Raw genomic sequence first — 13,265 nt, forward strand, 5'->3', positions numbered from 1 at the left:
CAACAAAAGCACTGTCCCATATATTTCTGCCTCTGTGTTCCATTATTTGATTATAGCCTCAGACAGATGGGAAATGGAGAGGTAATGGTAACCCTGGCACCACTGCGAGCATTTCCCTACCTCTCCTCTTTCTGATAGACAAAATACTCAGAGGGTGAATGGATAGAAAATTCCAAAGGCCTTTCTGTGATCTCAGGGCTTCACCTAAGCTTTGATTTATTAATGATTTTTACACGTACATATTAGGTTAACCTCAAATAAATTTAGTAAAACTTTTAAATATATGCTAAAATTATATATGCCACGATTTTTCTGCCTCATTGTTAAGTTTACATCTTCTGGATATGAATTCACAGTTAGGGATTTTTAACAAATTACAAAGTTAGAGATTGCAGTGAAGTTGCTTTTATTGAGGTTTATATTTTTATTTCTGCAGGTCCTGCTCAGTCTGGAATTCTGTCAGATCGTGAAGTGGTGAATCTCTTTCTTCATTTTACTGTCAATCCTAAACCCCGAGTTGAATACATTGATCGACCAAGGTGCTGCCTCAGAGGAAAGGAATGCTGCATCAATAGATTCCAGCAAGTAGAGAGCCGGTGGGGTTACAGTGGAACCAGTGATCGAATCAGGTATCTGTCATATTGTAGACTTGGGGTTCGGGTGGGGCAGCAGTTAGCGTTTGGCTTTTATGCCCAAATTGTGGGAAATAATTAGCCAACATTTTATTTTATACTTTGTTTAATACATTTCTAACTTCATACAAGAGTCAAGATGTCAGGCTTACTGGTCTCCCCACTGAATTATGAGTGATGGGATCTCTTAGGAAACAGGTTTAAGTAAGAAAAGATTGAATTGGACCTTCTAACACATGAGTATTGTTTGGACTACCATTGCTGGTGAGCTGAGGTCTAGGTCTTAGTTAGTCAAACACTATTTTTACAGAGTTCAGGCTACAGTTTAATATACTTAATCTTAACTTGGTTTAGTGTGAGTTTTTTCTTTGCATAGATTTGCATGGAAAGTGTCCCAGTATACATTTATAACAGCTTTGAGTGGAAAATAATTTTTAAATCTTAAAAGATGCATGCCTATAATTCTGTTGGAATTTATATTTGCTCTACCATGTTTCTTTAGGTCAAATGTCAAAATAGAAGAAGTACTTGTTTTCATAAAACATGCCTTTTGAATTTTCACTTACTTAATAGCACTTTGGTATAAAAGTAGAAACTAACAATAAGTTTGTTTAAAACTAGAATGCCAAGGGGGAGAAGATAAATATTGGGTTAAAATGAAAATAAAAATGAATTTGTGGGCTGTTTAGTAGTCATTCACAATGAGAATACTATCTGGGAAAATTTACAGGATGAGGACAGAGGATCACACAGAGAATTAGCAATAAGTAACTACTTTTACTAAATAAATTAGAAATAAATGATTTAAGCATTTAACCCAAGACACTAGAAAATGAATAGCAAAAGAACCCTAAGAAAAGAGAGAGGAAATAGGTAAATGTATAAATTAATGAATTAAAAATAGTAGTAATTGTTAAATCCGTAAGCTGGTTTCTGAAAAATACCAATAAAATAAGTAAAGCTCTGGCAAAGGTAATAAAGAAAACATACTCACAGTTACAAATAATAATGTGAATATAATCATATATTGAGGAAATTTTTATTTTAATTCTGGGTTTACTCTGTGCTAATAAATTGAACATTTTGATGGAATGGATCATTTTATAGGCAAATATAAATTATCAAAATTGACTGAAGAAGAAAGCCTGAATAGACCAATTACCATGGAAGAAATTAAAAGTTATCAAAGAACTGTCCCTTCACAAGGTGGTTTTGAAAGGTGAGTTTTATCAAACCTGCAGAGAACAGATTGTTTCCTTGAGCATTAAAAGAATAAAACACTTTTTGTTTAATTATTGAAGGAAGCATAATGCTTATACAGGAATCTGACAAGACAAAAATTTTCTAGGTCCATCTCACTTACATACAAGAAGAAATTCTACATAAAATAGGATATTGAATCTAGTAGTACCTTAGAAGGTTAACACTATAAAAGCAAATAAAGTGTATTTAGAGATTGAAAGAATCACTCAATATTAGGAAATGTATTAGTGTAATTCAACATGGTAGCAGATCAAAGAAATAACCCATTTTTTTCCTACAGATGTCAAAAAGACTTGATAAAATTTCACCCTCGATGCATATATAACCATGAATAGGCTAGGTCTAAAAGAATACTTCTTTAACATGATAAACTATTGAAACCTCAAGATAGAGATGCCTGTGAATATTGCTGTTTTTCAGCAGTGTTCTGATTGATGTAGTCACAAAGGATAAAGAATTACTAGAAAGGAAATTTTTTTTTCATTATTCGCAGATAACATCTACATTAGTAGTTCTGCACTCCATCAGACCTAGTTCTCCCTTTTTTATAATAAATATTTTGTATTCCCCCTTTACTAACCTGAAGTGAAATTCATAATGTTTCATTTTTTTTAAAGATATAATGGCCTAGTTGTAAAGGAAAATAAATGTAACTGGTAGTAAAATAAAATACCTATTTCAGTATCTAGACACTTGGGCAGCAGAAGACAAGCTGCAGCAATCAGACTCAGTACCTGTGTGCAGCAGCACCCTGACAGCTGCAAGTCGGGGGACAGGTGTGTTAGAGTCACGTCGCAAATACCATGAGCAGCACTGCTGCCAATTTGTCATTTTCTTTAAAGGTTTCAAATAAAGCAAGTTACAGTCCATTCCCTTTATCCAGTTTCCCTGGTTGAGAACTCACCTGCTTGCTGAAGTTTGTTTGTAACCCCCAGCAGTACTTTCTCAGTCATTCACAGGAAAGATTTTAGTTGCCCAGGAGCGTGCTCCTGTGTGAGATCAAACAGGGCGATCCTCTGCCTTATTTCAGCTCTCATACCGAGATGGAGACAGTGGAGGGCAGTGCAAGCGATGACAGCTCTGGGGCCATTGGACAGTTTGAGTCCCAACTCTGGCATCTGTTAGTGGGGTGGCCTCAGGCAAGTCACTTAATGCTTAATTTCATTTTCTCTTTTGTAAAATAAAGAAAATGGAATATACTAGAATGAGTTGTCCATATTCCCCCTTAGGGCAGTGGCGTAGTGTTTGCTAATTCTGTGTTTGTGGCAACTATAGAATATAACTGCCACAAATCAGGAGAATTGGCTGTATGATATTTCCTATGTTAATAAAGTAGTCACCTTTTGTAAGTCAGTGAATATTAAAATTGCCATAAAATCTTTGGTTTATAAATGAAAAAGAATTAGGTTTAAATCTCATAGTTAAAAACAAGTTTTTCATCTACGTGAACTCTGACAGGACACTTGAAAGTTGATTGGGATTCCTTGTTTTGGGAGACTATCCTACATATTGCAGTGATTCTGGTGTCCCTGGCTCCCTGCCAGCAGTGCCCCATGCCTCTTCGGGAATAGAACTACTTTTGAGAACACCTGGTCTGCCCAAACAGCCTCAAGATCAGTAAAACTCTATCAGCACCAATAAAAAAGAATAGTGGCCACTTGTAAAACAGTGCATGCAAAAACCAGTGATGTTCCAATATGTCATCAAAATTCGGTTAGAGCCGGATGGTGCTGATGGTTAACAACACTGAATGTACTTAATGCCACTGAACTATACACTTAAAAATGCTTAAGATGGTACCTTTTGTTATATATTTTGCCACAAGAAAAAATTTTCAGTGTTTTAAATTTTCAGTTATAATGTTGAGTAAGAACAGATCCCATTTGTAATAGTAACGAATATCGTAAAGTAGTAGGATTAACTCCTATAAGAAACGTATAGTATGGTATCCTTATGAAGAACTGGAGAGCTTTGATGGTATCTTTCCAAACTAACCTCTCTATGTTATGCAGTTCCTTGTAGAAGTCCCGTGTTTTTGGTAAGGAGGAATAGGTTGGCAAAATTATTCTAAGATTAATCTGTAAGAGTAAGTATTTCTTTTTAAAAAAAAAAGTGGTATGGATCAAGCATGGAAAGTATTATAAAGCTTTAAGTTAGTGCTGCATGGAACATACTGCAGAGTTCAGAAACCAGCCTCATGTAAATGAATGTTTAGAATGTGAGGGAAGGATTAGCCACTGGGAAAATAAAGTAAGTTCTCTACCGACGCCATCTACCAGTATTCTTATAAATAAAAGTTTTAACATTTAAAAAAATGAAATTGTGAAAATGCTAGAACAGAATGTTTGTTATGAGGATGAGCTAGACCCATCTAAACTTGGCATGGGTCATAATTTGACTATAAATAGTTCAAAATTTTCCAAAACCACCATGTTTAAAGATAGACAACAAATAAAAAAGTGTTTGTAATGGACATTACAGAGAAAGCATAGAATAACTATGTAACATGGACTTTCAAATCCACATGAAAAAGACACTGCTCATCAGCACAGAAAAATGCAACACGAACATGAGTGGGTTTTTCATTAAAGAGAAAATCCAGTAGACAGTAAGCATATAAGCCAATGTTAACTCAGTTATCAAAGAAATATAAATAGAATTTATCAGTTATCAGCTTCTCAACAGCAAAAATAAATGAAAATACCCGTGGTTGTTGAAAGTGAGATAGAAATGATCTTCATTCCTTGTTGGGTGTAAAGTTTTATAATCTTCCCAGAAAGCAATTTGATAAAGTTTATCTAAAGCCTTAAGAATGTGCCTTTTCCCCAGAAAATCTACTTCCAAGAATTTATTTTAAGGAAATGATTAAGGCTCTGTAAAATGATTTAGCTACGAGACTATTCATCATGGCATTGTTACATAATAACAGAAACTGCTGATAGCCTAGATTATCTAACAAGTAGGAATTACTGAAATACGATGAATCGGTAGTAATCTTTTACCTTTTTACATGAAAAAGAAGTTATAAAAATATGTATATCTGACATGGTTTTATAAAATAACACATGTACATTCATAGAAAAGTCTTTTTCTGTTGTTTAAAAACTAGAACTAAAAGTCTGAAAAGGAAATGCACCTAATTGAAAATGGAGTTATCTCTAGAATGGCAGATTTAGAGATGCTTAAAATTTTTCCTCCTGTTTAGCTGCATTTTCTAATATTTTTAGCAGAATATATAGCTTTTTTTATAACAAAAAACTGTATTATAAAAAATATATTTTTAAAAATGTAAGGTGGTCCTCATACTGGCAGTTTAACATAATGATTAAGAGTATGAGCTCTTGGGGAGGGGATATTGCTCAGTGGTAGAGCCCTTGCCTATCATCCACAAGGTCCTGGGTTCAATCTCCAGTACCTCCATTTCAAAAAAAATTAATAAATAAAACTAGTTACCACCCTCCACTCCCACCCCCCCAAAAAGAGGAGTATGAGCTTTAGATCCATGCAGACCTGGAGTTGTGTCCCAGCTCTGCCACATGTTTTGATATAGGCAAGTTAATTTCCCTAAACCTCTGTTTCTTCAACTTATAAAAACTGAGGATGATAAAAACAATACTGTGTTACTTAGTTTATAGAGCTGTTATGATGAGTAAAAGAAATAATTCATGTAAAGAACTGAAGCTCCTGAACAGATGCTCATGAAACAGAAGAGCAAACAACTTTCAGTTCTAATAAATAATTATGAACAACAACAGCAAAAAGAACTGAAGCTCAGTGCCTGGCACAGGAAGTGCTCATAAAGTAGTAATGGTGTGGTAGTAATAATAATAAAAATTGAACTTGTTATTTCAGCTCTTAAAGTATGAAATGTTGAGGATCACTGCTTTATATTCTAGACTGGTAGGGGAGGGTATAGTTCAGTGGTAGAGTGCGTGCTTAGCAGGCACAAGGTCCTGGGTTCAATCCCCAGTATCTCCGTTAAAAAGAAAAGAAGTTGGGCCCTTACCTAACACTATGTATATTAGGTTATCTTTTATTATACAGTTTTTCAGTGCCATTTGTGCTTGATGCTAGTTTTTACAGTTATAAAATGAAGTAAGGTGGGCCATTTCTTAACTATGATGATCAAACTGAACCTGTTGATTTTTCCAGATTGAAATCTCACTCTGACCCACCTGTGTAACTTAGGGCCTGTACCCAGCTCCCCACCACCCATTCTGTTTCAGCAGCCTGCCTCCATCACAGTTCTTACCACAATTCCTTTGTTTACTTACTGTCACTGTCTCCGTTGGGCTGTAAGAGCAGCAGGGGCAGAGGCTGTCTGGATGACAGTTATTTCCCCAGTGCCAGGCCCAGTACCTCATTCTGACTGGCCCCCGGTATTCATCGAGCTGATGAGTTGTCATAGTTTGGGATGCTGCATATCAGGCCTGATCAGGGCTGACACATCTGTGTTCATGAAGGAGATATGCAGACATATTTAGACTAAAGTTATCATTACAATAAAAATGGCTATTTAAGTTAAATAAATTCGTTGGCTTAAAAATGTACAGTACAGAAAACAGATTCTACTTAAGTTCCCAATAAGTTAAAATTTACTCTAGCAAGAGTTTTTGGTAAGCAGGTGACATTTCCAAGGATATCTAACTTTTGTAATTAAAAAATTTATTTATTTATTATTGTATTATTTATTTTATTTTGGCAGGGGAGGGTAATTAGGCTTATTTATTTTTGAATAAGGTACTGGAAGTTGAACCCAGCACCTCGTGCCTGCTAAGCCTGTGCTCTACCACTTGAGCTTTACCCTCCTCCCTATAGTTTTCCTTTTTATTGAGCAAAATTAGGTGTTCTGAGTAACACTTTGAAATGTATAAGCCTCCAGAATACGAATGCTTACTGAATTATGTATGTTATTTTACATTTGGCTTCATTCTTTCAGGTTCACAGTCAATAGAAGAATCTCTATAGTTGGATTTGGTTTATATGGATCTATTCATGGTCCCACAGATTATCAAGTGAATATACAGGTACAGTTTTTTCCCCACTATATATCATCTGAAATAGAGAACAAATGTAATTTTACAATAAGACACTGTTGCAATGAAATCCAAATTTCAATATAATCATCAAAGGCATCAGAAAGCCTGTTAGTAGTATTTAAAGCCTAGAGGGTTTTGTTTTAAAATTGATCTAAAAGATAGTTTCAGAAAATTGGGGTCCTGGGGTCCTTCACAGGATGAACATATAAGGAGCTCTCCTTTGTCCAAGAAACCCTTCTATTAGTCCTTCCTGCTGTGCATTGACTGTCTCAAAACAACCTACCTGCTGTTTTTCATGGTACCTTGACCTCTGAGGCTTGAAACTGTCTAATTTCTTTTAATTGCTAGTACCACCTCTGATTTCTGATTGTCTGACCATACCCTGCCCTGGTCTTTAGGTCTGCTCCACCTCAGTTCTTTCAGATATGGCACAGTTACTTAATCCGGAAGGCAGTAAAGCACCTCTCCTTCCCTTCTCACCAGCCAGTGTTCGCCACACTTCTGATTGCACACCCCAGTTAGTAAAATTATTTTTGAAACACATCCACCTTGCCCTTTTATTACAAACTGTATACCTAAGCAATTCTAAACTTATTATGTATTATACATAAATTAAAACACAAAAATAAAAATGAGAAAAGGAAGTAAACAATGTTTCAGATTATAACACCAGAAAACACGGCCCTCTCTAAAATACTAATATATTACTTTTAATAGTAAAAGATTGGTGAACTTTGTGATCAAAATGCATCATTAGTTTGATATATGTCTGATGACAGCCAAAAAGATACTTCACTGCCTCAGAAAGATAACCTTGTTCCAGATGGAAGAATTGCTTTGTTGGTTGTGCTAATGAAATGATGATCGTTTTCTAATTCTGTCTGCTACGGTTTATAGTAAAATTCAGCTGATAAATTTACATCACTCATGTCAATTCATTGTTCTTATAAACCAATTAGACAGTTACAGTTTTAATATTTTTAACCATAGGTTCAAAACCCAGTGAAATTGTTTATTTGAGAGATTTTAAAGCAGGTTGGAAAATTTTGTTTCCGTGATTTTTAATGCCAAAAAACCTCACCAAACCTCTGAGGGGTATAAAAGATTTTCATGATCACTCCCTGTTTCACTTTATATACTTAGAAATATTGTTAAGATCCTATCCAAAAGGATCCACAAACCCACTTAAGGAGGCTTTGTAATCTGTAGGCCTGGAAACAAGTGAGCCTCTTCAGTTGTGGAACCCCACTTTCAGTGCACCTCGCCTATTACCTAAGACACTGGGCTCCTTGGTACAGACTAAGCGAGGTCATCAGGGTTACAGGTATATTAAAATGATAAAATATAAATACTCTGAGTAAAATGAATTGAAATAGGGCTTCTCTCTATTTTCTTCTCCCCAGGGCTAGTCTCTTGCACCCTCTAGATACACTGCCAGATAGACCTGCCTGGGTTTGAATCCAGCTCTGCCACCTGCAAGGTGGACTGTGGGCAAATTGTATAACCTCTCTAAGCCTCAGCTTCCTCGGGTGCTATGACAGTAGTGGTATTTCCCTGTAGTTTTTTGAGGACCAGTTGAGATGATGCATGTAAAGTGTTCAGAACATAGTCTGTTGCTGTCATCATTGCTGTAGTTTTATAATTTGATTGTCACAGTAGCCTTAGGAAGAAGGCAAACAAGGTTTTTTCCCAAATTAAAAGACAAACCAAGGCTCACAGAAGTGACATGGATTACTCTAGGTTACACTGCCACAGCCAAATCCTGGGTCTTACTACTTACTCCAGGGCACCATGGTGTCTTTTTTTCTTTTTTTTTCAGTTGAACTATGATATATAGCCATCTGTGGGGGACTGGTTCCAAGACCCCTCAAGGATACCAAAATTCAGAGATGAAAGTCCCCGATATAAAATGGCACAGTACAGTCAGCCCTCTTATCCACAGTTCTGCATCTGCGTATATGGAGGGTCAACTGTACATACAGAAAAGTACACATATTTATAAGTGGAACATATGGCCCCCTTCTCACAGACTGTGAGCACACTTACATAACCAGCAGCCAGATCAAGGAACAGGACATTACAGCGCCCCAGGAGTCCCCTCGTGATCTTTTCTGGTTACTGTCCCTGCAAGATGACCACTGTCCTGACCTCTCGCTGCATGTACTGGTTCAACCTGTTTTACTGTTACTGTTTTTCTCTGATGTGAGCAAAAATGCGGCTTTGTGAGCCTTGGCCTCCACACATACTGTCCATATACTCTGCATGAAGACTTTTCTCTTGTAACCTGATAAACTGACTTGAGCTTTTAACACTCTCCTCTACGGAGCCTCACTCCTCCCTGATAAAATCATTTTTTCCACTCTTCTGCTACTTCGTCTTATGTATAGCTCTCCTCCTGCGGGTGCTGTACTGAATTGTCATTGTTTATGTCTTCTCTGATGACTGGAAGCTCCTTCAGGGTATCCTCTAGTGCCTGGCACAGGTTATGGAACTAAATCAAAATGGCAGAATTTTCATATTTTGAATGTCCACATAGGAAATGCTGCAGGAATTTCCCAGCAACAAGACATAGGCTGGCAAGGAGCAAAGGCTCATTTCCCTCAGGTATCTAAAATCTGCACATTCTAAAACACCAGTTCCCATGCCATGCCTTTTTTGGAAGCTCCTCTCTCCTGCAGCCAAGGTCCAGCTATCTGACATCCTCCCCATCCTTACTGTGATGAGTGCATTTTCTGATAGCACATTTAAAGGCACCTGTGGTGGTTAGAGATAGTAGAGAAAAATTACAATGCAGAGATGTAATAGTCTACTCTGCTGTTTCTAAGGGCTTCACATTCTTTTCTATGAAAATTTGTTTTGGTAGATTTAACTTAAATTTAACTTCTCTTTTAAAAATGACAGATCATTGAATATGAAAAAAAACAAACCCTGGGACAGAATGATACTGGATTTAGCTGTGATGGGACTGCTAACACATTCAGGGTCATGTTCAAAGAACCTATAGAGATCCTGCCCAACGTGTGCTACACAGCATGCGCGACGCTCAAAGTAAGAGTTGCTCCACGTGTTCCAGGTGGTGCCCTGGCAGGGCCATGGTTTCCTCTTGGGGAGGGAGCATGTTTCAGTAGAAGCTGAGAGTCACAAACAGTACAGCCTTATAGGAAGGGCGGAAGGTAGAAAGCTGGGAGTTAAAATATTCCACTGCTTTGAAAAAAGCATCACCTCTCAGCACAGCTCTGCTCTGAAAAAAATGGTTCTTCATTGGAAGTAGCTATTTAAGTAGGAGATTGAATGTTTGATAGAGATAAAATAAAATAATTATTTTCTTAAAACCATTTCAGTGTTCTCTAGTAGCTGGGCTCTACATCCAGTATTTTTAGTTATTAATTAGCTTATAGCAAAAGCTACATTTTTCATTAAATGACTTGGCGTAAATTTTTATATAGGAGCTATAATGAAATATAATAGATCATCAATCTAATTAAAATACCACATTAAACTGAGTGCTTATTAAGTGAAAATTACTAATGAACCTTTTGTTCTTATTTAGGGTCCAGATTCCCACTATGGCACAAAAGGATTGAAGAAAGTGGTGCATGAAACACCTACTGCTAGCAAGACTGTCTTTTTCTTTTTTAGTTCCCCCGGCAATAATAATGGCACTTCAATAGAAGATGGACAAATACCAGAAATAATATTTTATACATAATTTAACATCGTAATACATCTTGGGTAAATAGTACCATACAGGCTAGTCTCAAAGGTATAAAAAACTGGCCACGAAAAAGAGTTTGAGTGTTATGAATATTTATAATTGTAAGATAAGAGACATTTTACTTTCTTAGAGGAGATAGATAAATGCTGATTTAAATCTCTGCATGATTTAAAGGGAGATTTTCCATTTTCTTATAACCTTAAGGGAAAAAAGAACAGGGTTTAATCATTTTTTTTTTTTAAAACAGTTATTTCAGCTTTACCTTGTATAATTTCATGTATCAGCTGACTCGTGATCTTTCAACAATTTTATAGAAAGATTCTTGTCTTATATAGCTGCGTTTTTTGTTTTTGTTTTGTTTTTGTTTTTGTTTTTGTTTTCTTTCTGTTTTAACTATTTGAAGGTTACGTAAGATCATTTGGGTCAGTATTCCTACAGAATTCCTATTAACTCAAGTAACAAATTTCAGAAGATTAAGAAAACTGACCTCATATTTGGAGTTTTGAAATATCTGGTTGTTAGCATTGGGAAGATTGCTAGAAATAGGCTTAACAGATGCCTAAGAAAATTTTCAATGCACTTACAGAAAAGGATATTTTATAATAGTATAGTAATATGTTACATAGTACAGTTTTAAACTATAAATGAAATTTGTACAGATTCACAATAATGTGATATAAACAAAAGATCTAAAGGTATAATCTAAGACTGGATTCTTTATCTCCAAACTGCACCACTATACCTGTCTGTATGGGGGATGCTGTAGAAAATTCTCAGTATTGAGATGATGGTGATGGGCAAACACATCAGTTCAGCATTGTGGCGATAATCTTACACAGCAAGCGTTGGAATGAAATACCAACATTTCTAACAACTACTTTGAAATTTTAAAGCTATCCAACAGAATCATTCCTGCTGAAAAGTATACTTTCAGTCACCCACACAATTCTATCCAAAAAATAAAATATGTTGAATACTCACGACCTCACTGTCGTAGGTACAGCTGTAGTAGGAGGGGATAGGAAGTGTATCTGACAGAATGACATTTATACACTTTTATAAAGCAAAATTTTTATATAAATAACATTCTTTTTCCCTTAAAAGTGATTATCTCATTAAAAATATATGTGTAATTAAGTTTATCCGGTCGTTGTGGAAATAGGTAAAAATCACAATTCTTTTAAGTATCAACTTAAAAAGAATTTTTTCTAAATGGTAATTAGGATAGAAGTTTTTCATCAGAAGTATTTCATGTGATATTTTTGAGAAGGTAGTGAGGTGTGTTGGTGACAGAGTTCTCTTAAAATTGCTGAGGAAAAGGGAAGCTTTCCTATCTCTGGTAAAATGACTTTATGGCTATAAACCTCAGTTAACTGGAATGACTATGGAACGTGTGGTTCTGGTTAACTAAAGATTAACCAGCAAACATTCTGTAGTTACCATCATGGAAGATCCTTCTGTCTTAAAGTATGGTGTGCCAGATGTTTTTTGACATTTGAGGCACTTCAAATGCTTTCAAGTATGTTGTACTGAATGATTGTAACTAAAGGTAGTCATGAAGGGACAGGAAACGGAACTGTTTACTGAATGGGACATCCCCTGGAATTTTTAAAAAATAAATATCTATTATCCTTTATTTATTTATTTATTTATTTATTTATTTATTTAGTCATTTGTCTTTTCTTCTAAAAGTTGAGTGTAAGACACCATCTTGGAACAAAGGTTCTAGTTAATTGGGGTTTAACCTTATTTTTAATATATGGAAGTAATAGAGCTCAAAATAAGAATGCCTTGCCATTGCCTTAAAGCAGCTACAGCAGTAACCCTGCTGCTGCCATCTGCTGCTTGATCTCAGGTTTTCTCCCCTGTTCTACTTTCCGCAGGTGGGAGAAAGAAGACTGTTCTTGTTACTCTGATAAGGTGACGACCATCTCGCTTCACATCTTTTTGTATTAACAGAGCTACATGAGTGACTGCTGTGTACCAGGCTCTGCACTGAGTACTTCACGCACGTTCTCATTTGCTTCTCACGTCAGTTTGAGGGAAGTACTATTATAATACCCATTTCACAGGCCAAGAAATACATGTTTAAAAAGGTCAGTAAGTGGTGGGAGGCAGAATTTAAACCCAGGTTTATCTCCCAAGCTACAGAGTTGGGAAAATATTTTGCTGGGTCCCAAAATAACATCACCATTCCCAAACTTTACAATAAGACCCCAAAAGATACTTGGCTAGTCTGCATTTACTGTAGAATATAAGCATTTTCTATTTTTTAAAAGTGTGATTACTCCAGTATCTACCCAACAAATTGAGATTATTTATTTGCATTATTAAAGTGTTCTTTCTTTTAGGTTCACATAAGTAGTACCTATAGTTTGCAAGAAAAAAATTATCTGGAAATAGACAACTTTATAGGACATTAGAGGCAGGCCTTCAAATGTATTTAAAATGCAGTACATTTTAGACGAAACATATTGTTTCCTTTCAAGTCCCATCTCCTTTAAACCACCTTCTTTTAGCTTTCCTGTTTTAGTCATCCAGACTCAAAACCTGAGAATTATCTCTTGGGTTAGACAATGCATCCTTCGTAAGAGGGGTTGGTGCTCTAGTGATCCC

The 13,265-nt window shown here is 35.9% G+C and overlaps 1 protein-coding gene across 1 annotated transcript in view; it reads left to right on the forward strand.

Annotated features, from left to right (window-relative positions):
• Nucleotides 1–12,289, forward strand: part of BTBD1 (BTB domain containing 1) — a 37,109-nt gene extending 24,820 nt beyond the window's left edge. The window contains exons 5-8 of the mRNA XM_006192622.3: nt 437–629; nt 6,835–6,922; nt 9,836–9,982; nt 10,485–12,289. Coding sequence (XP_006192684.2) covers nt 437–629; nt 6,835–6,922; nt 9,836–9,982; nt 10,485–10,643 — 587 coding nt within the window. The 3' untranslated portion in view covers nt 10,644–12,289. The remainder of the gene's footprint in view (nt 1–436; nt 630–6,834; nt 6,923–9,835; nt 9,983–10,484) is intronic.
• Nucleotides 12,290–13,265: the final 976 nt, after the last annotated feature.

This window comes from Camelus ferus, chromosome 27, assembly GCF_009834535.1.
Source record: "Camelus ferus isolate YT-003-E chromosome 27, BCGSAC_Cfer_1.0, whole genome shotgun sequence".
Lineage (NCBI taxonomy): Eukaryota > Metazoa > Chordata > Mammalia > Artiodactyla > Camelidae > Camelus > Camelus ferus.